Below are 26,528 nucleotides of genomic sequence, written 5' to 3'. Positions count from 1 at the left end.
GATGACATATGACATCTTCTAACATCATTCATTAATCGTATCCATCACGATTTCAAGGTTCAAACTGCCCTCGCTATACCTTTGTATCATCTCGTGGACAAAAGAATATACTCGGCAGGTCTGGGCCGAGATCAGCTTGTTCATCACCTTTCGTTTGTCATGATCGAGTAGAACAATCATCTCAGAAAAGTATTTGAAAAATAGTTTTCTTCAGGTTCAACGAGAGCCAGCAAACGCAGAGGCGTCATCTACAGAGAGTCATACAAAGTAATCTAACCGAGAAAGTCGACTCCCATGGTAACAGTCTCCTTGATAAGTGGCAGAGCGCGCGGCCAAAGGTTGTAAGGAAATAATACCTCTGTTTTGGATGTTTGAGCGGTCAAGGGCCATGCTTTGCAGACGTACGTGCCTGATCATGCCTCCAGGGCCTTTTGCGCTGCCCAGATCTGACGTATGATAGCAGGGGTCCTCAATCGAATCCACTGCAGATTGCGAGCCTTTTGTTCAATCCTGACCAACACCCCTTTGGTCATGACATTGATGCCTGGTGATCCAATTTTTGGTGCCCAGTCCGTGGCATCGAGCTCTTCCCAGAGTGCACTTGTCTTGCGCGTTTGGGCAATCGGCTCTTCCGTGCCAAATTCAAAGGCATCCCGGTAAAGAACAGAGGGTTTCATGGAAGTCGCTTCGTCATCTTCATCTACATCACCGTCCCACATGCGATCGATACTATCGGCCATGAGTTGGAGAGACTGTTGCTGATGGCGTTGTGCATTGACCCAACGGATCGTGATAGCTTCACGAATGCTCTTGAGAGCATCCATATCGTCACGCTCATAGGCCACTCGCGCAAGATGTAATGGCCGCCTGATGTCGTAGAAGGCGCCCATTGGCCATGGTCTCTCACCTTGTGCCTCTCGATTGTGCATGAGCTGTGCGAACTCTTCAATCTTACGATAAGCAGTCGCAAGCGCAGGGTCCTTCCACTTCGCCATGGGTACACTTGGCCCCGGTTTTTGCACCGTCTTGACCCATCTGTTTCTGAGCTGAATAAATGTCTTCTTATTCAGTAGTTTATCGGTAAATTCTGCGGATTTATCGGCCGTTGTTGCCCAGGACTGACCAATAGCTTCAACCATCAGTTCTGCATTCTCGATGCCGCGTAGAGCACTAAAACGTTCCAAGACAACGAAGATTGCGAAAACAGTTTCTTCAGGCTCCCACGACGCAGCTTGGTGCACAGCTGCAGTCAATTTGAGTCGCTTGAGGGCGTTCTGTTTCTCCAAAGCGGTGTCCGCCTGGCCAACAAGGAGTCCGACAAGTTTGCGGACACTATCTCGTGTAGCGTACAGATGGTAGTCTTCTTTCGTAACGCCACGTGAGTCGATACTTGCAGGCGCTCGGTGATAGTGCTCACCAATTTTGACTTGAACCTCCAAGTTCTTTATGCGTCGAGCACTGATCGGAGACAGCATGGAGTCAATGGAAAAATCCCTGTCATCCTTCTTGTTGCAAGGCGATCGAAACCACTGCTTGCCCTGTAGACGTACGCTGTCGTAAGCCACGAGTGCCTCGAAGCGAGATTCCTGATATAGCACTGCAGAGGCTTCTTGATATAGCTGACGATTGACTTTGAGTATAGCCACTTTCGGTTGGGGAGCATGGGCGAGGTGAGAGACATACTCCGGGAAGAGATAGCGGAATATCATCAGCCGCAATTCCGTTGGTAGACGCAAAATGTGGCATGGAAGCGTGTTTGAACCTTCATCGTGCTTGAAGCACAGGTGGTACGGAGGATTGTGCGACCCAAGACGGTTGCAGAGCTGCCCGCAATCCTCAACAGCTTGACAGTGGCCAGACTTCTGCTTCAGCCAGGCATGTAGATTACAGGCAGGTAGGTAACCCGGAGTCTCGATTTTCGCACGGAGCTTGCAAATCTTCCTCGCATTCGTCAGGCTATAACAATAACCTTCGTGGGGTGAGTGGTGAAGATCGCAGTCGTCATGGCTGTCGGGACGGGACGAAGTCGAGAGAGCGACACTAGAACTGGCCATGACAGACTGGAAAAGCCGAATTTGAAGTCGGCTTTTGGGTATTCGAGGTCGGTGGACGATGGACGAGAGAAAGCCAGAGGTTTTATAGCTGTGCTGCTGCGCGCACTGACACTAACTTGGGTAGTGGCATGGTGAAGGCAAGAGCGAACCCTGGGAGGCGCGATCACGATCATACCGCGTATTCACGTGATGATCAGCAACTCAACTCCTCGATATGCAACGGTGACTAGTTTCGTCTGAACGAAATCTAGGCTTGTCGAAACATCCAAAGTCAATTGACCTTGTTATCCTGGCCAGCACCGCAAAAAGAGAACGACCGTGGCATTGCATCACTGTATTTACAAACTTCCTCCAACGGCATCCACTACTTACCTTCTGCCTTGCTGACATGTCATTCAAGATGTACCCAAGATCCACAGCTCACCATTGCTCGATGTATCCGACGTCATGATCAACCGACCCTGGGGATCCCATGCCAAGCCTGCAGGTCTGAAGCAACCCGAGCTGAATCCCGGGCCATTACCCTGACAGCTCTCCACCCTCGGATTGTAAAAGATATCCTTGGCCGCGGTTGTGCTGGTAAGCGGCTCGACAGGCGTATACTGGCCATCAGCGCCAAGCTTAAACTGCACAGCGACGAGCTTGAAGCCCGTGACGGGCGAGCGGTTCCAGCTACCATGATAGGTAATGTACATGGTCGTACTCTCGGCATCGAACTTGCAATCAATGGGTGCAGAGTGAGGAAACAGGGTGAGCTTGGGTGCGGTGGCCCGCTGACTGCATGTTTCGTCGCCAAAGGAAGAAGTGGGTGCTTGCACGAACCAGTCGCCGACCTTGAAGGTTTTGTCGGTGAAGTCACTGGGTTGCCAGACAGTGAAGCAGGTAGGATATCCATACCAGTTGTCATTTGGCTTGGTGACATCGCCCATGTAATGGATTTTCTCGCCGGGGTTGTTCATGTGAATGTCTTTGCCGTTGCGCTTGAAGTCGTCACCACTGTTCTCCACGCCCCAAAGCCTATAGTATCGTCATTAGCTGGAACTCTTTCGTAGTTTTCTATAGACATGGCATACATGTTATTCTTGTCGAAGCAGATACCAACTTCATTGCGCTGTCCGTAGCCTGCGTTGTATCCACCCGACACGTAGTTGTAACCTCCACTTGGGATCTTGGACAAATCAAAGACCTTGATGATGGCCCGGCCAGTCTTTGGGTCGTTGGTAGCGGCATCAATGTTGGAATTAGATCCATGCGATACGACCAGCAGATTGGGAGCATGCGGTGCGATAGCAAGAGTCCGAGTCAAATGCGAACCGCCATTGACCATGCCGGTAATGATAGTTGCTCGTGTTCCAACGGTACCTGCAGCAGCATCATATGGCCAGGAAAAGGCCTGAGTCATGGAACTAGCGTACAGGGTCTTGCCATCAGGACTCATGGCAATACCGTGGTTTAAGTTATTCTGAGACACCAACATCTTGGTCGAAGTCACGCAGCCGTCTGCACCCATCTTGTGGTATGAAATACCTTTTCCAGCCTGTACAACTAGCATGTTACCTGCGCTGTCAAACTGGATGCTGCGAGGGCTGGTCAAGCCTCCAGCGATCTTGGTGGCTTTCCATCCCGCAGCCAGATTTCCCTGGAAAACCGGGGCTCCAGCGCCGGAACAGGAGGCTGGTATGGCAGCTGGAGCAGCTGGCTTTATAGTTGCAGATGGTACGACGCTCGTCACAACGGTTGTAGGAGCGCTAGGATTGGCTACAGGCGCTGTTAGCAAATTGGTCTTGACCAAAGAATCGAAGTTGTCGATCCGCGCGGCGTCCAGGTTGTGGATCCATTTGCCCCAGGCCTGGTGTACATTGAAAGCAGAATCGTTCCGTGCTGGATCCTCCACTCGAGAGATTCCGTAAGCCCACGCGAATTCGGTGGTACCCGTGGCGTTGAGAACCATGCGCTTTTCTTCACTGTCCTGCCAGCCGGTGCATCCGCGACAGACAGCATTGACAGTCCAGTGTGTACTGTTTGTCCTTGTCCCTTTGAGATAGCTATGCTCAGCTTGATCGTATCCGAGTGGTAGGCCGATGGAACTGGATCATGTCAGACTAGATTACGCAGATGACATTTGTTAACCTACAATGCAAAGCGTGCTGAAATTGTTCCTGATTGACCATTCGGCCAGGCGACGCTCAGTGGATTCCAGACCATATGTCCTCCCCATGAGAAACCAGCCCATTGGTTGGCAATTGGAGCCGTAATCCTAATGATAGCATCGAACGGATCCGTAACGTTCTTGGGTAGGGCAAGACCAAAACTCATCCCTGACTCGGCGTCCGAGTATGACGAATAGCTGATCTTCGTCTCTGCATCATAGACAATGGTAGATTGTGCCTCACCTTGAGCAAGAGCTTACTAATCGTTAGTGAGATTAAAGGTGCTGCATTTTTGCCACTTACCAGAGCCAACAAGCGCAGCAGCACTGCCAAAGATCTGGGAGTAACGCATTGTGGACAGACTGACTGATTACGGATTCAACTTTTACAGGCAGTGGAAAACAGTCAATATGTGTCAAGGAGACTGTAAACCTTTAAGCACCCGCTTGTGCCTCTGTTGTGATAGAGAGTGTGCATGACAACCGACATCTGAAGAGATGGATAACTCGTCAACCTCTAATATCTGGTCAATCTCCAATGTATGCCATAGATGGAAATATCGGAGAAGACCCCCAGGAATTCATATCCACGAACCAATCCCTCTCGTCGACTTCAAAGTCTGACGTTCTTGGAAGACGCAACTGGTCACTTCTTGGGACAATCCCCATCTTGGACACGCTTCAGCCTGAGTACATCGACCACTCATTCGTCACGGTTGGACCCACTTCAAGATTATCAGGGGGCGCGTCGTCTATTGCACGTCAACTATATCAACTTTGATAACTGCGAGCCGCATCGTGACCCGGATTCATTGATGCGATGACCTGTGCTGTCTCACGTGGTGGTACGAAACGGATGCTGGGGTGCTAGTCATTCTAGACGAGGTACGGCAGTTGACAAGCGAGCGGGGCTGGAATGTTCTTGTGGAAGGGAAAGATTCTGTATCTTCGCTTTATTGTGTGCAGGCGACCTTGCATTCTTCCATAGGATAGATTAGCCTCAATCAGGAGTCCAGTTGTGGGGAAGCAGGGTTGGGGCGACGGCCACACCTCTTCAAACCGACAAGGAATCTTGCAATGTCCGGCATACTCTGACACACTTGTGAAGAGCTGGTGAAATGTGACGGTTAGAAGAACGACGGTAGCCCAAAATGATCAACAGAGGGCTTGATGGTAATGATTGGCAGTGTAAAGATGGACTGATAGAGCCCCGCTGTTACATTCATGGTGGTATGGGGCAAGCGACGGTTGATATATCTTGGAAGGGGCGTCTTGTAAGGAAGCTCTCAGCCTAACGTCAGCATGCGCAGAGTGTATACTCACATGCATATCACAGTACAACACTCAAACTTGATATTCGTTTCAAGATCGTTATCTTACAAAGTCCGTCACGTGCTGTTGCATTTCCAGCTTCCTGATCTTCTGAAGATTCAAACAGTTGATCGCTTGGCATAGGCGGTACCAAAGGTCCACAAACCAAACGTGGCAAGAACACTCAAACCAATGGGGAGAGGCTTGCCAGACTTGATGGCACGTGGAATGGAACTGCCAGCAAGGACAATGGAGGCCAAAAGAGCAAGCTCAACGCCATAGGGGTTGCGGTTGTTGATGCGCAAGCCGCCGAAGATGTACTGGTCGCATCCTCAGTTGGGCTTACAAGCATGGCATTTGCAGAGATGAGTGAACATACCAGTAGGCCAACAGTAACACCAGCTGCAATTGAAGGCACAGATCCCGTACGCGCGTATCCAGTGATACCTCCTCCAGCGGTCAGAGCACCAAGAACGAGGGCGATGTTTCCAGACTTGAAGCTAGTTAGCACTGATCATCACAACGAACGCATCATATGGTTGGTTCCATTCAAGTACATCGAGTAAGACACTCACCATGATCAAGTCTTGACTTTCAGTCGCAATTGATGGCAATCGATATATAAATCTCAGGGCAAGAAAGCGTCAAACTAGCAACGTGTCGAAGATGAAGATTGAATGCGTGCGATGATGCGACGACAGTGGTGATAGGACTCGAACTGCGCCAGGCCGCCCGTCATTTGTCATTTGCGGGGAAACGCAACAAGCCCGAACCACCGACAAAGTCCGCTGCGCAACGTCCCTTGCCTACGCACGGTCCTCGTCAGGAACATCTGGCCTCAAGCTCCCAAGCCAAGCCCAAGCTCACCCAGCACGCACTCGTGTGTACTGTCAGTCTTGTATGCCAACAACACCACCTAATCCAAACCTCACCACCATCTTCCTACCGTATCGTGCAGCCGTCTCCACGCTCCTTGCTGCCGCCCAAAGAGACTCCCCTCCTTGGTCTCCAATTCCACATTCACACACACACACACACACACACACACACACACACACACACACACACACGAAACAATGTCGCCCAAACAGCGCGCATCCGCCTCAACAGGCCAACAATCCACATCACCCTCCCCCCCAATCTCCCGCTCCAGCGCCAAATCCAGCTCCAGCGCCGCCGCCCCCGACATCCTCCAAAGCGTATGGAACAAATACACAGCCCAGACACCGCAGCAGACAAAGCTACTGGACACCTTCATGGGCTTCCTCGTTGTAGTCGGCGCCCTGCAATTCGCCTACGTTGTGCTCGTCGGCAACTTTGTACGTTTTCTTGTTTTATTCAATCCATACTGCTCTCCTACTACATTCCTCTCTCCCTCCCCAGTCCCTTCTCTTCGCCCAACGTCCCCCCAAACCCCCTCACACAACCTAATCACTAACAAGCACACCCATACAGCCCTTCAACGCCTTCCTCTCCGGCTTCAGCGCCACCGTCGGCCAATTCGTGCTCACGGCCTCGCTGCGCATGCAGACCAACGCGGAGAACAAGGCCGAGTTTGAAAATATCTCGCACGAGCGCGCGTTTGCAGACTTTTTGTTTGGCAGCTTGTTGCTGCACTTTTTTTGCGTCAATTTTATCAATTGAGCGCGGGGAAAGGGGGGGGTGTGCGTGGACATTGGACAGTTGTTGCGGCGGGAGGATTATTGTTTTTAGGGTTGGGGGAGGGGACGCGGATGGGATGCGATGGGATAGGAAGGGAAAAAGGGTGGGGATGACAGGGCGGGAAATGGAACGCGTTGTTGGGATTAGGTTTCATCGGGATCAGGACTCGAACAAATGGAGGAACAGGGTGTACGTATATATAAACGATGATGTAGTAGCCTGGAAGCATCTTTCATCCGGGCCCAACGCATTGGCACAGGAAAAGGTACAAAATAACATGTATAAAATGGTCAAAACAGTTTCACGCTCATCATGTCAAAGAATCCCAATCATGCAAACACGCATGCTAAAACCCCTTTCTTTCAGACAACCTTGCCCCCACCACATACTCACTGACCATTACTCACCCCCCTCACATACTTGCCCAGCCCAAACTCCTCCCTCACCGCCTCGCCCAACCTCCTAATGCCCTCTTCAATCTTCTCGCCCGGCGCAGCCGCATACGTCGCCCTGAAAAACAAGGTATCGTGCTCCTCTTCACTATTCGCATAAAACCAACTGCCGCGCATCACCAGCGTGCCGTGCTGAATGACACGCATAAAGATGCTCTCCTCGATGACCTCGATGCTCTTGGCCGGGTAGTCCGGGTGCTTGCTGAAATCCACCTGCATCCAGTGAAACATGCCGGCCATGGGGGGTTTCCAGCTCATAATCTCCGTGGGCAGGTAGCGGGCGCAGGCGGCGAGAATGATGTCGCGGCGGCGCGTGTATTCCATGCGCATGTGGATGAGCCAGTCTATGTAGCCGGTGTGGCCCCAGTGTTCGTCGAGCAGCTTGAAGAGAATGAGTTGGGACATGCCAGAGGGGTTTTGCGTGGAGCAGTCTGCGTGCTTGGAGTAGCGGTCCACAACTTCGGCAGAGGCCGTGAGCCAGCCCACGCGCGAGCCGGGGGATATAACTTTGGAGAAGGAGTCGAAGCGGGCGACGCGTCCATCCGTGTCCATGGATAGATAGCTGGGTACGAGGCTGCTGAGGAATTCGGCGTGCGAGGATGGAGGCGGGACGTCCGGGGCGTTTGGACCGGTGTAGGGTTGCATTTGGAGAAAGTAATAGGGCTCATCTTCCAAGATGAAAATGTCATGCTTTTGGCAGACTCGGTACAGTGCTCTTCTCCGCTCCGCACTCTGCGTGGCACCAGTTGGATTCTGGCCTGTAGGCACCGTGTATAGGAGGTGTGGTTTCTTGGCCCCTCTAGCTACCAAGTCCCAGTTGGTGAGTATGTGGTCCATATCCCCTGGAATCAGGCCCTCGCTGTCAACGGGGATACCACATACACGGACGCCCATGGGCCGTGCGGTTTCCACAAAGGCGGAGAATGTGTATTCCTCCGAGAGAATGATATCTCCAGGCTTGGTAAACATGCGGAGAGCCATGTCTGTGGCAGAGGTACTTCCAATCGTCATCGTGCAGCGCCAGTCTTGGTATGGAGGCGAGTGCACCAATTCTGTGTGCTCTGTCACCCAGCGGAGGAGTTGAGCTGAGCCGGCGCCCTGGCCATAGTTGAAGGCTGTGGCAATGTCAAAGTTGGACTTGCCCTCTGCAAGGTCATGTTTCCCTGCTGTGATGACAACACCTGATTCCTTGGTTTCAGCCTCGGAGAATTTGCCAACCTGAGGAACTTTGACGGAAACTTCTTCAAAAGGAAAGTATTCGCTAGAGGGCAGGCCACCGCCTAGAGAGATGATGCCCGGGGTACCTAGGAACTTTGCTGCTTCTTTGAGGGAATTACCCTTTCGAATGAGTGATTCATCGCTCATGATGTCTGAAGATTCGTTAACAATCCAGATGCTAAAACGTACCAGAAAAAACTTACGGCTCCATCGTTTCGCCAGTGGTTTATCATCGTATGATCTCAGTCTGAAGGTGGACGTGTCCGATGGTGCTGCAACTACCCATTGTGATTTGTTGGTCTTCCTCCTCTTACCCAGAATCTCACTGCTCTGAATAGGTGCACTCGAAGGATCCGCTAGAGTCACACCAGACGTATCCGTTACAGCAGAAACCTCAATAGCAGATGGTGGCGCCATGTTGCAGGTCTTTAGCTCCAAACTTTCTATCTCGTTATTTGATCGCCAACCCAGAAATGTAAAGGTTCTGTTGTCTTTTGGTAGTCCTGAGGTGTACGTTGGCTTGGCGATGTGTCTAATGATTCTCGTTGATCTTGGATACAAGGTAGTGATGAAGGGAGAATGTTGTATCTTGAAAAGAAAAGAGAGAGAAAGAGAGAGTAGGAAGATTTATCAAGAAATGTTATCAGTCACGCCCTACACATGTAGCAGGCGAAGTGGGTCTCCGGAACCCGCATCGTGGTTACCCGTTTGGTAGCGGCTAGCGACGGATTGGGCAATTGCGTCGTCAAGCGATTCCCCATAAAGCACGTACATCGCCAAGGTCCATGTGTAGACTGCACACATGTCTTTCTATGCACTTATCCACGTTGTTTATCAATAAAGCATAAACCTCCCCGCTGGTCTGACGTGTGCTCAGCACTTGCATCTTGCAGCCTGCAGCTTGGTCTCCGCACTTGAGGTATTGGGACCGAAGCTTCAAGATGCATGGCTGGGGACAAAGCCGCAGTCGGAATACTCACTGTACGTAATCGCTGTCCAATCGGAGCTTTTTCGAGAGGTCATTCCCAACCTCGGGCAAGAAGGCGGAATACAGTGGACACCAGAGCCGAGTACGACCGTGGTACTGCTTATTAGTGTATCAGGCATCGTCTGACTCGCTATCTATACAAATACGGTGTACCATCTCACAAGCAGCCAAATAGGGATGCCTTGAAAGACAAACACCCAGAAAACCAGGTATATATGCAAGAGTGGAACTGCATCAGGAAATAGAGGCTATCAAAGTAAGCAGTAGATGCTTGCTTCGTAACTCGCCGTCTTTATCTAGTCCATAGTGTATACGCTAACTTTGTCATGTGGAAATACTCTTCCTTTACTATACTACTTACTTCCAAGTGTCTTCTAATGCAGATTATTCTATAGTATTGATTAGTATAATGTACTTACAAATAAAACAGTTAATCTTCAGTAGTCTAGATAACATGGTAGCCTTACGTAGAGTTACTAGAATCTTTTATAATACTAGCACGGGACGAGTGCCAAAAGGCCAAAGAAAACGGGCATTATTGCCCATATGCTGCTCCCGCCAAAGACCCAAGCGGGAATGTGATCCTTACTTGGTCCTCTAAACAACCTGGCGAATGCCCGCAATTTTCGCCTCCAACCAGCCAGGCAAGTTAGAGGAAGACATTGGCCGTGGATCCTGCCGACATAGATCGTTAAAATGATCTCCAGCTCCTAACCCAGCCCACAAATGCAATCAGAAACCCAGCGGTCAGGACAAAAGGAACCAAAACCGTTTCATGACCGAGAAGAGCGCAGAAACGGGATCCGCGCGGCTCTTTCATGGCAGCGACTGGACGAATCATTCAGCTTTTGCAGCTTAACCGAAGAATTTAAAAATACCCTCTACTCTTATATCGCAAAGGGCTTCTTCCGCGCTCACATAACTCTGCCTCCAACATTTCATAATCGTGTGCCTGAACGCAGCGACAGATTTTAAATCAGGATAGCAAGCCTCCGAGAAAGCAGCAGATACTTCATGATCCGGTAGATCGCCGTACGGCTTCAAGCCAGTCATGATTTCATAAACGGTAGAACCGAGGGCAAAGAGTTCAGCCCTAGTCGAAATATCTTCGCCAGGAAGTTCGTGACTCGTCTCATAACAGAGGAGCGGTGCAAGCTCGTCAATGCGTGAGCCGGCGAAATCACCAAGCTTCACGTTGAGATTGTCATCAAGGAAAACATCATCACACGATATATCGGCATGAAGTACACCTCTTGAATGCACAAATCGCACGGCATCAAAGACTTGTTCGACCCAACGAAGCCTCAGAGAAAGTGGGACTTGTTTCCGTCTTGCAATGTATTGCCTAGTAGACGTCTGGCTCGCAAACTGCAAGGCGACAATTGCTGTGACGCCTGCGCCAGCTAGATCGTTGTGGTCTAGGCCAAGTGGCCATTGTATGACAGATTCTTGCATCTTCCTCTGCGATGTCTCCTAGGGAATCGACTAGCGATTGATCGGAGAGATGATATAGGGTCGAGTATAATCGACTTGAAGAATAGGAAACGAGGTCGGTCGGAGAGCTGTGAGGTCGGTACGAGAGGAATAGTGAGAGGTGAGGCGTAGGCGGGGCCAAATGGCGTAGCCCAAGGGGTTTAAGGAAGCGACGCCGGCTCCAACATAGAACGCTGTATCCTAATAGCAATATATAATAACCAATATCCTAGTTTATTCCTAAACTTCGCATCACGCCTTTTATAGTCTATATCAAGAAGCGCTTCTATCATTACTTAGTTCTACGCCTAGGTATAGCCTAAGCCCTTTATTAAAAGAGGCGCAAGTAATAAAGAGAAGAGAGTAGACATACTACTACGTATACGTAGGCACTAGCCTAACTATGGGCGAGTTAGTAGTATATATATATATATTATGCTACCTATTCTTAGGTTTAACTAGAGCGTGTAAGAATCCAAGTAGATATCTTGGCGTCCAATACCTAGAGCCAGATGCAAGACCAACCCATATGCAAAATCATATATTAATACCATGATCTATACCAGGAGACCATGGGGAAAGATTTGGACCATGCAATAAGTAAAAGTGAAGTAGGTAGGTCGGGAATGAAGATGCGTGCATGTAGGGACCCCCAGCTACATGACCACGCAACTTTCGTCCTTGCTCTTGGACCCCTTTTTTAGCTTTCCATTTTCAAGCGGTTGTGGAGCCTGCTCCTGGCCAGAGGCTGCAGCTTGAATAATCGCCAGGCGTTGTCGTGCTCGCTCATCGCCATGGTCGCAAGCTTTGACGTACCAGACGTTTGCCGCAAGAGTATCCCGTCGACAACCGATGCCCATCTCTGTAAAATATCCGCAAGCGTATTCGGCTTTTGGGAGACCTTGAAATTTGTTAGATGTGCAGAGCCTAACAACATGTCTGCACCAACTTACCATGCTCCGCAGCCTTCTTGGCCCACTCGTAGGCCTCATTCTCGTCCTTCTCCAACACCGGCTCAGCCCCGACCATGTACCAGGCACAAAGATTCATCATAGCTTCTGGGATGTCGGCCTGGGCAGCGCAGTTGTAGTAGTGTACAGAAAGAGCCGCGTCCTTGGGGCACCGCAAAAGGCCATGTTCGTATGCCTCGCCCAGTTTCAACGCAGCCAATGGGTGTCCGAGCTCTGCAGCCTGTGTGAACAGCTGCACTGCATATATCTCATCTTTGAAGATGTCATCTCCGTAACCGGTCTCGTGAAGCAGCCCCAGCTCATAGGGTGCATTATTGTACTGGAAGTCGGCGGATTCCGAGGCGCGTTTGAGCCACTTCACACCCTCTCGATATTTGCCCTGGAGTCCCATATCTCCTGTTAGACAGGCCTTGCCCAAACGTGTCGCAGCTCCAGGATGGTTTTTGGACGCGGCCGCTCGAAAGAATTGCACTGCTTTGGCGTAATCTTTACGGCATCCCCAACCAAACTCATAACATAGCGCAGTGCGGTAACCAGATTCTGCATGGCCGTGCTTACTAGCAGCAACGAAGAGGGGAAATGCCCGGTCATAATCGGGCTTATCTTTATTAAACAAGCCAGATGCATAGCCATCAGCGAGGTAATATTGTGCAAACGGATAGCTGCGATCGGCTAATCGCTGGAGAATCAGTCGTGCTTCCCGTAGCAGGTCCGAGGGCACAAGACCATGCTCCTCAGGACCGGCCCCCGACGCCATGACGTCGCGTGCAACCTGCACCATGAAGAGAGCAAACTCATACTGCACAGCACTATCTTGTGTCTTCTTAAGATTGCCTCGGTACATGTCAAGAGTCTTTTTCGTATCTAGGAGCGACGCGTTTTGGCCAACCGCGCCTCGTAAAGACGCATGTCCAAAGTTGGCAGCAGGAGCAACCTGCTGGTTGTAAGGCAAGTTGATGAGATCCACATACGTAGAAAGAGGCCGAACATCAGGCGAGCGGCGATTTCTCGAGGTTGGACGCGCATAGCTGTTGGGCGATCCTTGAGATGACGGAGATCCGCCGATCGAGAGGCGCGGGGAGTGCGTGCGACCTCGTGCATTGAGTTCCGAACCCAACGTGTAGGCAGAGCTGGGTCTGGGAACCGTGCTACGCGGAACTTGAAGTGGCGCATCCTGTGCATACCGATATGGATTCGGGGAGCCGCCATTGGAGAAACGCTCGGGGTCTCCGGTTGGTGACTGGACGTCTTCGCGGGGGGTATAGATGCGCGCCGGAGGTGTCGGCGGTTGACTGTAATCTACGGCGTGCTGTCGATCCGTGGGACTGTACATGGAGCCATCGTGTCCATCTTGTAAGTGTGCCGTGTCCATCTCTGCAGTGTGAGAATATCTGCTGCGGTAGGCTCCGTCGTTGATTTGCAATTGCCTCAATGGTATTTCCTTGGTCACGGCAAAGGAATTTCCAGCATTCCCCTCGTCTTCCCACTCTGGTGATTCTCTTGAAGGTGTTCTCGAGTGCCCGTTGGAGCTTGGAATGTCTGATGACCCCGATTGTCTCGAGTCTCGCCCCCCGGCTATTGAATCAGCATGCTCGTTGATACTGAACGAAGGTATCGAGCGATGTTGAGCTGCGTTCGGCGAGGCGTGGCGATGTGGAGCGTTGCCGGAGCTCATGCGATCCGACTGCTCTACAGCGACCGATGCTTGCGCAACTGAAGTAGGCGGCAGAGCCGGCGATGATGCTGCAGCCATTGCACTCGGAATTCCGCTGCGTTCCTTTGGCAATCTCCGCTAAGCTTCAATGACGATGTGCGTTTACCTGACTCGGGGGTAAAGGGCGGGGCACCAACGCGGGCCCGAGGGGTATCTACAGGCAGGAGGGCAAGTTGCTCAGCACATGAGCAAGAGACAAGCAACGCACTGTCTCGGCATACACACTTCTGTTCCTCTGGCCGGTCCGTGTTGACACTGAGATGCGCTTGGAGACTGAGATTTGGGAGAGCGACGATGCAAGCTCATGCAGAAGACTGGACCCTGGAATTAGAGATGTACGTAGTGGCAGCGGGCCGGGGGAGCGGAAAGCACTTACGCGCAACACTCGTAGGTATTGTCGCGCTTTGTCCGAGAAAGAGGCCGGCGGGTGTCGAGTGTTCGGAGAGGGGTGGTGGTGCTGGGGTCGATTGAGGTGAAAAGTGCAAGAGATGGCAAGCACGGTAGGCTGGTCGTCGAAGTTCAAGACAGGCTGAAAGCCCGTACTGGAGGACGGGCGACTTTCCACTTTGTACGTACTAGCGAAACGCAAGCAGGCGGCAGAGCTCGGCTTGCTTGGGCTTGGGAAGCTAGACTTTGTGTGTGACTTTAGGGCGAGCAGCCACTATCGATGGCTGACTCGGGTGACTCGGCTCGCACCGAGTAGGAGGGAGACGCAGCAATGGCGGCTTGGGTGTTGGGGAGACTATGGCAAAGGGCAAAGGAAAAGAAAACGGCAGAAGCGGGCTGAGGAGGACGGACGGGAGTGAACTATGCAGCGCTTTCGACCTGGGATGGATGGATGGCATGGATCAGTGTTGGTTGCTACGGGTAGAGTATGGGTGGGCTGAGCGCTGTTCCAGATCAGCATTCGGCGAGTAGCGATGATGCAGCAAACAAGTCTAGCGTCATGGAGAGAGACGCATGCTTTGCAGTATGTGCCATCATGTGCCTAGAGTATGGGGGAAAGGCAGGCATCGCATTCGTCCCTCGGCAGCGAATGTTGGATGGCAGTTGCTGTGGAGTGCGAGGAATGTGTCTGGCTCGGTCGGGTATCGTCATCAATGTTTGTTGATGTGTTCTTCTGTAGCAAGTCGAGGACCCTACGCACCACAACTCGCATACCCACCTCACACTGGTAGAGGTATACACAGGCACAGGAGAAAGAGAGACTGTAGTATGCATGGTGGTGTGGATGGTAATATGTACATAATATGGTGGTGTGTGTGTGTGTGTGTGTGTGTGTGTGTGTAAGCATATGCAGGGAACCGACGCATGGAGCCTAGTTGGTACGCGTGCCCAGGTCGGCGCAGACCCTGGGACGGAACGGAGTGTGGTCACAGCAGCTGTCTCTCCAGAGGGTGCAAAGCTTGAGCCTCCGCACGTCTGGGGGTTGAGGCTGGATGTACCGGTACGTACTGGTAGGAGGGAGGAGGAGGAGGAGTAGGTAAAGTAGGCTGTCAATGCCTGTCACCCCGTCCGCCTGTCCCTCTCTCGTACCGAGGGAATCCATGTGATTTTCACAAGGTACCTGGGTGAACCAAAGTCTACACAGCCAGAAGGTTCTGCTGGCTCTGCTGATTCACATGTGGCCATCGTGTGGGTGCCCAAAGGAACATGTCTAAACAACACATGAAAAGGAGCTGGTGGATGACAGAGCTGCTGCATGCAGACCCATTCAGCATAGCCTCAACCTGAGCTTGACAGTCCGCCTTGCACTCACTCACTTCGCCTGTTGCACGAGTCATCGACCTTTCTAGCTCAGTGTTCAGCCCAGGACCCAGACACGGCAGCCTCGACGCGAAACCATCAAAGGGGGGGGGTGGCCAATCTCAGAACAGCCATGGGTTTTGCATGGGAGCCCGCTGACAAAGTAGGTACATGGACAGCGTAAATGGGCGTCGGATGGTGACTCGTAGGAGTAGGGTAGGCAGGTGCTCGTATAATAACAGCATGGACAGTGACACGCAATGTGCCGTGGTGGAGGGAGAATCAAAAGCAAAACACAACGGAGGTGGGGAAGAGGGGGACGATGGCAGTTTGGCTGGCGTTTGCGTCTGCAGCCATCTGCACAGTGCACGCAATACGCAATGCGTCTTAGCCGCATCGCCAACTCGTTGGGTTCCCGAGCTCTGGCTGAGTGAGGCTGAGGGTGTGGGGAAGAACGAGCACCAGACCGGCACCAGCTCGCAGTTCACTCTTGTAGGTACAGTACAACACAACAAGACAACAAGGCAGCATCAATATCAACATCAATATCAATATCCAATGCCCATGGTGATCAGCACTTGTCCCGCACTGCCTCGCAGCTCGTGCAGCTACCAAGCTTGCCCCCCCTCTCTCCTCCTCACCGGCCCTTTACACCTAGCCATTCTGGATCCGACGTCGGACTGGACGGCTTAGTAGCAAGCCAACTGGAGACCATCGGTATGGACGAACAGGCGTGTCGTGTGTACGGCAAGCCCAAACTCCCAACCGCGTTTACATGGTAACTGGCACAGCACAGCACAGCACTCTGCTTTGAATAGCGCCGACCACCATTTCGCGCGCATTCGGCGGCGGCCAAGACAGGGGCAAAGGCTGCTCGCCCGCTCTACTCTATTAGCCATGCCTGTCAATTTGCTTCCCTCATAGAGATACTCTAGAGTCAGCACGCACCCACCACCAAGGCTTGTCCGTTGACCTCGCAACACCAGGCCTCTGCGCAGACCCCCAGCCAGTGAGCCGTTCCCTTGTCGCTCGTTTGGCCGTGTTTGGCACCTCTGTTGTCGTGAATCTCTCTCGCTTTCTCTAGCTCTCCCTCCCCTCCCTCTCGTTCGACCATCGTTCTTTCTGCTGTGTGCTGGAGCCTGGCTTACCGGACAATCACTCATCGCACTCGCTCAAACAGACGGCCGCCACCACGCACTCTGCCCCGACCTTGCCGCCCCCATACGGGCAGATAGCCAGCCAGTCCGCCACGACGCCTGGACTCGACCTGGGCCAATAAAACATCCGTCGTCCACGTTTCGCTTTGGCTGACAGTGGTCACCACCGACGGCTGCCATTCCTATTCTTTGCTTCTTTTGCTTGCGCATCCACCGGCCCGATCGGATTGTAGGTAGCGAGCGGCCTCTTCCGCCGTGTAACAAAACCTCTACCACGAGCGCATTCCTCCGAATCCAATGTCTCTGCCGCTGCGACCCAATGGGCCGCCCAGCGAGCATGCGGCGCGCCGTGAGCGACATCATTCCCGCCGCGACTCATCAGGCCGGCGTGGATCCACAGGCCAGTCTTCTGGGCGACGACGAAGAACCTCGGACCTTGAAAACACTCGATCGCACGACCGCACCCCCACCAAAGCCCCCATCCCGCCCTACTCGAGAGCGCTCCCTTCGCCAGGCACGCCGGTGCCCATGGACCGCGACCCCATAATGCGAGGCCTGCCCACGCCCTCTGGTCCCGAACTGGGCAGGAAGCGTAGTCTCATCAGACCCGAGCGCCAGCGCATCGACTCGGACCATCCCAACTACCACTATCGCAAGCATGCCCAGAAAATGCCCGTCCAACCCTCGACGACGGGCAACGACCCCATTTTGGAGGATTACATGGAGGCCGAGACAATCAGCTCCGACGCCACGGATTTGAAGCCCCCGCATCTGCGAAATGCCTCGGGCGGGCCTTACACCGATAAACAAGTACCGCTAGACGACGAATCCCCTCGTGGCCCACGCAAGTTGTCGCGCAACAAGACCATGGAAAACCTGGAGAAGCAGCGCCAAAAGGAAAAGGACAAGCTGCGCCCACCCAGTCTCTGGAACGTCTACTGCGCCGTCGTGACCTTTTGGTGTCCCAATGCCCTGTTAAAATGCTTTGGCAAACCGCAAAAGGCGCAACAGCGAGCGTGGCGGGAAAAGGTCGGCCTGGTCAGCATCATTCTCTGCATCTGTACCTTTGTTGGCTACCTGACCTTTGGATTCACCGAGACCGTCTGCCCATCCGGTGGCAATGCTCGCATGCAGGCCAACAAGGTCGACCGCGGTCACTTGATCGTCCACGGCAAGGCCTATGACCTTGCCCAATCCACGCATCCTCTCGCCAGAAACGTGCCCTCTGGGGCCAACGTTCTTTTTGATCTGCCCGAAAAGCACGGTGGTCAGGATGCCAGTTTCTTGTTCCAAAACGTCAATGGCGCTTGCAAGGGCTTGATTACGGCCAAAGAAGACGCTGGCATTCCTACAAGTGGCAACGACTTGGCCTGGTATTTCCCCTGTCGCCTCTTCAACCAAGACGGCTCGACCAGGCCCAACACGACCTTTGAGGAATACAATGGTTACCAGTGTCACACTTCGGACGGTGCACGCCGGGCTTTTTACTCACTTCGCAACGCTGGTGATGTCTACTTTACATGGGACGATATCCGAAACAGCTCTCGCAACCTCATGGTCTGGGGAGGCGATGTGCTAGACCTCAACTTGTTGGACTGGTTCAACAGAACCCAGATCAACGTCCCCAATCGCTTTGACGAGATCCGCCAAAACCCTGCTGTACGTGGAATAGACGTGACGCGTGTCTACTCCTCGAGCTACGAGAAACAGGTCGCGCGCTGCTTCACGGAGATTATCAAGGTGGGATCCATTGATACCGAAAGTATTGGCTGCATCGCCTCCAAGGTTGTCTTGTACGTATCTTTGGTATTCATTCTGGCCGTCGTTGTTTCCAAGTTCGTTTTGGCTTTGGCATTCCAGTGGTTCATCAGCAGGAGCTTTGCTGCCTCCAAGACGTCGATAGGCAAAGCCGATTCGAAGGAGCGTAAACAAGCCATTGAAGAATGGAGCGACGACATTTACCGCCCACCACCAAAGCTAGGTGATGCATCTGCGGGTCCCGATCGATCGAGCAAGCGTGGCAGCACCTTCTTGCCCCAGACTTCACGTTTCACTAGCCCGTATTCCATCGACAAGGCAGCCAAGACCCGCGCTCCCCCAACCACGATGACAAGTCAAAGCACTGGATCTCGTCTCGCTTCTTCCAATACGGGCATGTACACGCAGCTCAATGCGAGCCACGGTACGTTGCCCGCATACGAAGGAAAACCCTCGGGGCAGGCCTCTAGATCGAGCGTACTTCTTTCTGGCTCGAATGAGAAGAGCCGCCACTCTACCGCCCTGGTTGAAAGTGAAGGCCCCGGACCTGCTGGCTTTATCCATGACGCCGTCGTTCCGCAACCTCCTCCAGAGTGGCAACCCTTTGGCTACCCATTAGCCCACGCCATCTGCTTGGTTACCGCCTATTCGGAGGGTGCAGAAGGTCTGCGCACGACGCTGGACTCGATTGCCACGACCGACTACCCCAACAGCCACAAGTTGATCTTGGTCATTTGTGACGGTATCATCAAGGGCAAGGGCGAAGACTTGTCAACGCCAGATATCGCCCTTGCTATGATGAAGGATCACGCCGTCCTGCCACACGAAGTTTCGGCGTTTTCCTATGTTGCGGTCGCTAGTGGTTCAAAGCGTCACAACATGGCCAAGATCTACTCGGGCTTCTACAACTACGGCGAGGACTCTCGTATTCCTGTTGATAAGCAACAGCGTGTACCGATGATGGTCGTTGTCAAGTGCGGGACGCCCGATGAAGCCAAAAAGTCAAAGCCTGGCAATCGTGGAAAGCGCGACAGTCAGATTATCCTCATGTCATTCTTGCAGAAGGTCATGTTTGACGAGCGTATGACGGAGCTTGAGTTTGAGATGTTCAATGGCATCTGGAAGATTACTGGTATATCGCCCGACTTTTACGAGATTGTGCTCATGGTCGACGCCGACACAAAGGTATTCCCGGACAGTCTGACGCATATGATCTCAGCCATGGTCAAGGACCCAGAGATCATGGGTTTGTGTGGCGAAACGAAGATTGCCAATAAGCGAGACTCATGGGTGTCGATGATCCAGGTGTTTGAGTAAGTGTGAGATTGACGTTGGACGATCGCGCCACTGACAGCCATAGATACTTCATCTCTCACCACCTCGCCAAATCGTTTGAATCGGTGTTTGGTGGTGTCACCTGTCTACCAGGATGCTTCTGCATGTACCGCATCAAGGCTCCCAAGGGTGGTCAAAACTACTGGGTGCCGATCCTGGCTAATCCGGACGTCGTGGAGCATTACTCGGAAAACGTCGTCGACACGTTGCACAAGAAGAATCTGCTGTTACTGGGTGAGGACCGTTACCTGTCGACGCTGATGCTCAAGACATTTCCCAAGCGCAAGCAGGTGTTTGTACCCCAAGCCGTCTGCAAAACCACTGTGCCGGATTCGTTCAAAGTGCTCCTGTCGCAGCGTAGGCGATGGATTAATAGTACGGTCCACAACTTGATGGAGCTGGTGCTAGTGCGCGATCTGTGTGGGACCTTCTGCTTCAGCATGCAGTTTGTCGTGTTCATCGAGCTGATGGGAACATTGGTGCTTCCCGCCGCCATTGCATTCACCTTCTACCTAAGTAAGCGCCCTCGGTTCTCTCCGCCCCCCTGGCTGCAATGACGATGCTAACCAAGCTTTCCCCCACCCCTAGTCGCCATCTCCATCAAGGCCGCCGTGCTCAACACCGAAGCACCCCTCATCCCGCTCATCCTCCTCGCCCTGATTCTCGGCCTGCCCGCCGTGCTCATCGTCATCACCGCTCACCGCTGGTCCTATGTAGCATGGATGTTTGTCTACCTGCTGTCACTCCCGATTTGGAACTTTGTCCTACCCACGTACGCCTTCTGGAAATTCGACGACTTCAGCTGGGGCGACACGCGCAAGACGGCGGGCGAGAAGACGAAGAAGGCCGGGCTCGAGTACGAGGGTGAATTCGATAGTAGCAAGATTACGATGCGCAGGTGGCACGACTTTGAAGCAGGTAAGGCACACGCTCACTCACCCGCACACGTACCCGCGCTCCCCTACCCTCCACCATCCGTTTATTTCCCTCCTCCCCTACTAGTCCCGTTGCTAACTCGTCCGCGCCAAAATAGAACGCAGACTCAGGACTGCAGGCGCCGCTTGGTCACAACAGCCCACGTCGGCTGGGGGTTATGCACAGCCGCAACAGCAGCAGCAGGGATACGACCAGTACTATGATTGATTTATTCTTCTTTGCTATTCACGTAGATGTGGCGTGGGGCATCGTGGTGTTGTGGTGTTGTATGAAGACACAAATAGAGAGAGAGAGAGAGCGCGCGACAACAACCGCCCAAGTTCTAATTTTTCCCTGACTTGCAATTCGTTTACATGGCATAAAATACGCTAATCAAGGCTTTGCATGCTGCGTTTTTTCGGGGGGGCCTTTGTACGACGGTGACGGTGCGGTTTGGGGAGGGGTTGGTAGGGGGGTTCCGCTCAGTTCAGTTCAGTTTTCGCGGCGGTGGGCGGAGAGGGTACCGGCACATCCAGGGGCGAAAAGAGTGAGGTTTGAGTCTTGCTTGAGGGTTTTGAGGGGGGGGGGAAAGTTTTTATTTGAACTGGATTGGGATTGGGACTGGGGTTGCAATGAATAGACGAGGATGATGATGGCTGCGTGGAATAATCCTTTTTTTTTGGTAAGGTTTTGTGTACATGGGATATGTGTATATGTGTATGTATTAATTTCACGGTGAGCTGGGATGAGATGAGGAATGAATGGATGAGGGGGGGAGGTGTTGAATGGATAGTCAACCGTGGACATGGTGTTTTTGTGTGTGAGCGTTTTTTTTCCTGGGGAAGGGAGGTGTTTTCACGTGTGTGTGTGTGTGTGCTTGTGCTTGTACCTGTACCTATATCTGCTGTGCCTATATTTGTGCCTATACACGGTACTATACCCTATACCTCTATCTACCGACATACCTAGGTATGTGCAGTCTATATACACCCCACCTCGCCACCCGTCCTTTTGCCTATTACCCGCATCACCCGGCTTGCACCAGGCTAGTAGATCCGATTTATTCCGGCGAGTCCAGTTGTGGGGTGGTGATGGTGGGTGCTAGAGTACACTGTATGTGCTGTATGTACTGTACTATACTTTGTATGTGGATTTGTACCTGCACTTGTACCTAGCCACACCCAAGTATACATCTATCCTAGCCAGATACATACAGTAGCTGGCAAAGTAGCAAATACCTACTCTAGCCAAGTACCTAGCCAAGTCGCAAGGTTCTCCCCGCTGGCCCCCTGCAACGCAACGCAAGCAACGGTATGGGTAGCCCCTCCCTGCCCCTGCGCGACGTCGAGTGACAGCGCGGAGGGTGGCTTGCTGTTGTGGAGGGCCAGCGGAGGGGGTGCTGGGGGATTGGATGGGGACGGGGAGGGGGAGGGTGGAGGGTGGAGAGTGGATTGGGGATTGGGGATTTGGGTACATGGTATGGCGGTGCGGGAGTGTGAGGGTTAGTAGGAGTGAGGAGTACATGTGTGTATAGTACATACTCTATCGTATATCCCATAACATACTCACTACTTTCGATCATCTCCATCCCCCCTGCATCAGCAAAATCCAATGCAAGTATGCCATGGTCCCACGAGAACATGCTAGTCGGGCAACACAAGAACAGCTGGGCGCCGTGCGTCAGGAAGCGATGGTCTGGTACCACCTGGACCTGGTTCGTTTCGGGCCTGACAGAGAGGGCAGGAGAGCGGAAGAGTGGAGACACAGGGGGGAACGGGAAGAGAGAATGCTGGGAGTGAGAGGATGGAGGCTGGACTTGGATTGAGGGGGGTGGGTATTGTGGAACGGGCCTGTGTGTGAGTGTGTGTTGGTGTGTGCAGTGTACTGTGTTGTGTGTGCCTGTGACATGTGTGCGTGTGCGTGCGTGTGCGTGTTGATGTGTCTGTGTGTGTGTGTGTGTGTGTGCTCTTTTTAGTCTCTGTTACACGAGGCGAGGGGAGAGAGGGGGGGGGGGGGGCGCTCGTTGTGGTTCTCGTTGTGGCTCGTGTGTTTAGAAGGTTTTTTTTCTGTCTTTCTCTTGGTTTTCTCGCCCTCACGGTTCAACTCAACGTTGTTGGGAGGGGCAGCGGGCGTGTTGGCAGTGCCATGTGTGGTTTGTGCGACGGGTATGGGGGAGGGTGGGTGATGGGTGGGGATTCCGTGCATTGGCTGGCCGCTTGGGCCTGAAGTTGGGGGGTGTGTGTGAGCGAGTGGGAGTTGGTGCCTGGGGTCAGCGCGTGGAGGTGGGCATGGCAGAGCGGATATGTGGGTTGCTGGGTATGGTAAGGTTGGAGGGATGGTTGGAGGGGTGAATGGAGGGATGAGTGAATGAGTGAATGAGTGAATGAATGTGTTTGCGCACAATGGATGCATTGTTGTCGGCTGAAGGCCCAGTTTATCGTGTACCGGTAGTAGTCATGGGATAGGTATAGTTATCTGCCGACAGGGAAGAGGGAAGATTCATGGTGCTGGACTGGATACGGGGGGTACCGGTATTACTGCTGAGCACCACGCATGCATCCCACAGCCAATACCCGAACCCTGACTCTCTCTCTCTCTCTCTCTCTCTCTCTCTCTCTCTCTCTCTCTCTCTCTCTCTCTCTGTGCTGTGACTCTTCTGTGACTCTGGCCGCGGGCGACCCCACACTTGGAGTGACTGCACACACTCCTCCCACTTGCCCACTAGAGCAGTAAACTTGCACCGCTCACTGCCCACTAGACTGCTTGCTGCTTGCTGCTTGCTGCCAGTTGCCCTCGCATGCAGCGCCTCCGTCGTACTATAGCTGATAGAGTACCTATACCAGCTTACCCAGCAGCCACACAGCACACACATACACCTATCCATTGCCTACAATAGCGCCTGCAGTCGGCTTGTCTCGCTGCGGAGCGCATGCGTTGCCTCCCACACCCCCTCCCCCACGCCCACGCCCGCGACGCCCATACATCACGCCGCAACGCCTCGTCGCCAGCAAACAACCGCCAGTGCCTCTCATCCCACCTGCACTGTGCTGTCCCTCACGAACCATCCCCCGCCCGCCTGTTTTGGAGGCCCAGACGGACGGGCGATCAGGCGCAACGCCGGGCGTCCATGGCCAGCCCCAGTCCGCTGGCACAGGACGAGCAGCAGCAGCAGCAGCAAGAGCACTACGAATCTACCCACCCACATCCACCCTCTCTCTCTTCCCTCCTGTCCACCTCCCCCAACGCCATCGCTGCTGTCGTCACTCTCGCCACCCTCTCCGACAGCAGGCCGCCCACCAGCTTTGGGCAAGACCATGTGCATGTCATGGACGGGGACGGCGACGACGAAGACGACGACTACGACGGGGGCATCTCTCTCCTAGACATGCAGCACTTCATGGAGGAGGAGTCCATTGTGGGCATCTACACGACGCAAGAGAACGAGGCCGTCACTGCACCCATGCACGCAGTCATGACACAGCACAGTCCTTTTTGGCCCCATCTGACACCCCTCCCAACCTTGCCAGACCCAGCGCTCGACTTACTGGACGACGCCTCGATCCCATTCCATGTATCCAATATCCAAACGCCATTGCATCCGCCTTTCGTCTCCCAGCCCGTGAGCTCGGATTCGAGCCTGGAGCCACCGCCACTAATATACGATTTTACGGCCTGCGTCGTCGACAATGCCGCCTTTATGCCCATTACCTCCTTTTTCCACAGAGTCGCTCCCCAGCGACCGACAGTGCCTGGCCTAGACCTCCAGGACCTCCCACCCTCCATCACAAGGCACAATCTCCGAGGCGACAGTCTCGACTGCCAGGGAATTGACTGGACGGCACGAAATACGACCCGATCGGCTATGCGGGCGAAGCGAGTCGAGTATGAGACGGAGAGGCTGTCCTCGTTGGACAGGAACCTGCGAACAGTAAGATGATTGATTGCAGTCTCGAACATGACTTTCAAACTGACCTGTCCAAGTTGAACCCCCCCGTGCCTAACAAGGACAGCTTTTTCCACTTCAGGCGCAACAACCTTCTCCACCGCCCCTTTATCCCCCACTTCCAACTCCGCAATATAATTACCTCCACCTCGCGCAACGACATCTTCTACGTCATTGGCAAAAAAATCCTCCGTGCAGACGCCGACGGCACCTGTCCCGAACTCCTCACCGACCTGCACAAGCGCATTGGCTCGGAAAGCCTCGTCACCACCATCACTGCGCAAGACTCGACTCTGATCACGGGCGCTTTTGACGGAGAATACAGCATCACAGACCTATCTTCTGCCTACGGCTCTGCCCCCACCGTAGGCCGCATTTCTCACTTTAACAGTGTCGATAAATCGCGAATAGTAAACCATCTCCACCTCTTCTCCTCACGCTTCACGACCTCGCCCCAAGCCGTCTTTTGCTCCAACAACAAACGGCTCCAGATTCTGGATTGCACGACAAACACCTTTACCCACACCTTTGCCTTTGACGAATCGCCCAACTGCGCGGCCACGAGCCCAGACGGCCGATTGCGCGTGATCGTGGGCGACTTTACGGAAACGCTGATTACCAATGCGGAAACGGGACGGCCGTTTGAAGTCCTCAAGTCGCACCGCGACGCCGCCTTTGCCTGTGCATGGGCCGACGACGGTGTGCACGTTGCCACGGCAGCCCAAGACCACAACATTGTCATTTGGGATGCGAGGCACTGGGCGCGTCCCCTCAGTGTCCAGACGAGCGAACTCTCTATTCCACGCTCCCTCCGCTTCTCCCCCGTCGGCTCCGGTCCACGTGTCTTGGTTTGCGCCGAGGCAGACGACTATGTCGATGTGTTTAATGCGCAGACGTGGGCGTCGAAACAGACGTTTGACTTTTTCGGTCCGATTGGTGGCGTCAGCTTTACGCCGGATGGGCGCAGTTTGTTCGTGGCCAATACGGAGAGGCGGTTTGGAGGGATCATCGAGTTGGAGAGGAGTGGATGGGGGGAGGGAAAGAGGAGGAGAAGGGATAAGAGGGCGAGGGGGAGGGGGATGTGGGGTTTCAGGGGTCGGCAGCGTGACGACCATGACTTTGACGATGACCTTCATGATGATGACGACGACGACGACGATGGTGGAGAGGATGTTGTGACTGATTGGATCCCTGATTCTCAGCTTGAAGAATCTCAGCGCGTGGTCGAGGGCGTGGTGGGGAGGGAGAGACGGGGACTGGATTTTGAAGGGTTAGTGGTGTAAGGGGAGTACACTCTTGCACTTTTACCCTCTTTCTCTCGTCTCCCTCTCATACTCCCCCTCCCCTTCCCCCTCCTCTCTCTCGCAAGCATACAAGCGCACATATATATATACCCACGACGCATAACGCTCTATCACGCAACGCTACATCCGGACACGAACATGACGCATCACGCATCACGCATCACGCATTCTTTCCTTTACGGCCAACCCCACCATCACCGGCCGTGCATATCCACTATCTCTCTACACTATAATCCCTCCCTACCTCCAGGATACTTGGTCATGCGAATACAGGAGATGGGGCTTCTTGCTTCTCTTCTCTGTTCTTTTTCCTTTAACGCTTACGTTTACGCTTGTGCGCATTGTTGATGTCGATGTTGATGTGGATATCATACCCGC

The 26,528-nt window shown here is 53.3% G+C and overlaps 11 protein-coding genes across 11 annotated transcripts; 5 read left to right on the top strand and 6 right to left on the bottom strand.

The window, feature by feature from the left end:
- Positions 1–413: 413 nt before the first annotated feature.
- Positions 414–2,054, bottom strand: IAQ61_004086 (uncharacterized protein; the record flags this gene model as incomplete). The annotated part of the gene is made up of 1 exon (XM_003838692.2): positions 414–2,054. The coding sequence occupies one exon, from the start codon at positions 2,052–2,054 to the stop codon at positions 414–416; it is 1,641 nt and encodes a 546-aa protein (XP_003838740.2).
- Positions 2,055–2,337: 283 nt separating this feature from the next.
- IAQ61_004085 (uncharacterized protein) lies at positions 2,338–4,556 on the bottom strand (the record flags this gene model as incomplete). The annotated part of the gene is made up of 4 exons (XM_003838691.2): positions 2,338–3,071; positions 3,128–4,141; positions 4,189–4,459; positions 4,508–4,556. 4 exons carry the CDS (start codon positions 4,554–4,556, stop codon positions 2,450–2,452), a joined length of 1,956 nt encoding a protein of 651 aa, XP_003838739.1. The 3' UTR covers positions 2,338–2,449.
- Positions 4,557–4,741: 185 nt separating this feature from the next.
- On the top strand, positions 4,742–4,984 carry IAQ61_004084 (uncharacterized protein; the record flags this gene model as incomplete). Its single annotated transcript, XM_066096199.1, has 1 exon — positions 4,742–4,984. The coding sequence occupies one exon, from the start codon at positions 4,742–4,744 to the stop codon at positions 4,982–4,984; it is 243 nt and encodes an 80-aa protein (XP_065953517.1).
- Positions 4,985–5,475: 491 nt separating this feature from the next.
- Positions 5,476–6,245, bottom strand: IAQ61_004083 (uncharacterized protein). Its single transcript, XM_003838690.2, has 3 exons — positions 6,090–6,245; positions 5,894–6,007; positions 5,476–5,834 (listed from the first exon to the last, which is right to left on the bottom strand). Exons 1-3 carry the CDS (start codon positions 6,090–6,092, stop codon positions 5,634–5,636), a joined length of 318 nt encoding a protein of 105 aa, XP_003838738.1. The 5' UTR covers positions 6,093–6,245; the 3' UTR covers positions 5,476–5,633.
- Positions 6,246–6,590: 345 nt separating this feature from the next.
- Positions 6,591–7,158, top strand: IAQ61_004082 (uncharacterized protein; the record flags this gene model as incomplete). The annotated part of the gene is made up of 2 exons (XM_003838689.1): positions 6,591–6,833; positions 6,970–7,158. The coding sequence occupies 2 exons, from the start codon at positions 6,591–6,593 to the stop codon at positions 7,156–7,158; spliced, it is 432 nt and encodes a 143-aa protein (XP_003838737.1).
- Positions 7,159–7,565: 407 nt separating this feature from the next.
- IAQ61_004081 (uncharacterized protein) lies at positions 7,566–9,930 on the bottom strand (the record flags this gene model as incomplete). The annotated part of the gene is made up of 4 exons (XM_003838688.2): positions 7,566–8,998; positions 9,050–9,434; positions 9,619–9,640; positions 9,827–9,930. Coding segments are annotated over 4 exons (1,944 nt in total), but the record flags the coding sequence as incomplete, so codon positions are not given.
- Positions 9,931–10,689: 759 nt separating this feature from the next.
- Positions 10,690–11,289, bottom strand: IAQ61_004080 (uncharacterized protein; the record flags this gene model as incomplete). The annotated part of the gene is made up of 1 exon (XM_003838687.2): positions 10,690–11,289. One exon carries the CDS (start codon positions 11,287–11,289, stop codon positions 10,690–10,692), a length of 600 nt encoding a protein of 199 aa, XP_003838735.2.
- A 348-nt stretch (positions 11,290–11,637) lies between these two features.
- Positions 11,638–15,260, bottom strand: IAQ61_004079 (uncharacterized protein). The gene is made up of 3 exons (XM_066096198.1): positions 14,369–15,260; positions 12,261–14,306; positions 11,638–12,208 (listed from the first exon to the last, which is right to left on the bottom strand). Exons 2-3 carry the CDS (start codon positions 14,029–14,031, stop codon positions 11,964–11,966), a joined length of 2,016 nt encoding a protein of 671 aa, XP_065953516.1. The 5' UTR covers positions 14,032–14,306; positions 14,369–15,260; the 3' UTR covers positions 11,638–11,963.
- Positions 15,261–15,286: 26 nt separating this feature from the next.
- Positions 15,287–15,475, top strand: IAQ61_004078 (uncharacterized protein; the record flags this gene model as incomplete). Its single annotated transcript, XM_066096197.1, has 1 exon — positions 15,287–15,475. One exon carries the CDS (start codon positions 15,287–15,289, stop codon positions 15,473–15,475), a length of 189 nt encoding a protein of 62 aa, XP_065953515.1.
- Positions 15,476–15,980: 505 nt separating this feature from the next.
- On the top strand, positions 15,981–22,969 carry CHS4 (Chitin synthase 4). Its single transcript, XM_066096196.1, is given in 9 exon segments — positions 15,981–16,230; positions 16,314–16,476; positions 16,698–16,798; positions 16,974–17,033; positions 17,053–17,124; positions 17,175–19,966; positions 20,014–20,504; positions 20,577–20,906; positions 21,022–22,969. 9 exon segments carry the CDS (start codon positions 15,982–15,984, stop codon positions 21,129–21,131), a joined length of 4,368 nt encoding a protein of 1,455 aa, XP_065953514.1. The 5' UTR covers position 15,981; the 3' UTR covers positions 21,132–22,969.
- Positions 22,970–23,501: 532 nt separating this feature from the next.
- IAQ61_004076 (uncharacterized protein) lies at positions 23,502–26,129 on the top strand (the record flags this gene model as incomplete). Its single annotated transcript, XM_066096195.1, has 2 exons — positions 23,502–24,831; positions 24,885–26,129. Exons 1-2 carry the CDS (start codon positions 23,833–23,835, stop codon positions 26,127–26,129), a joined length of 2,244 nt encoding a protein of 747 aa, XP_065953513.1. The 5' UTR covers positions 23,502–23,832.
- Positions 26,130–26,528: the final 399 nt, after the last annotated feature.

This window comes from Plenodomus lingam (assembly GCF_022343315.1).
Source record: "Plenodomus lingam strain CAN1 chromosome Unknown contig_19, whole genome shotgun sequence".
Taxonomy (NCBI): Eukaryota; Fungi; Ascomycota; class Dothideomycetes; order Pleosporales; family Leptosphaeriaceae; genus Plenodomus; species Plenodomus lingam.
This window is presented reverse-complemented; position numbering and strand designations above follow the sequence as displayed.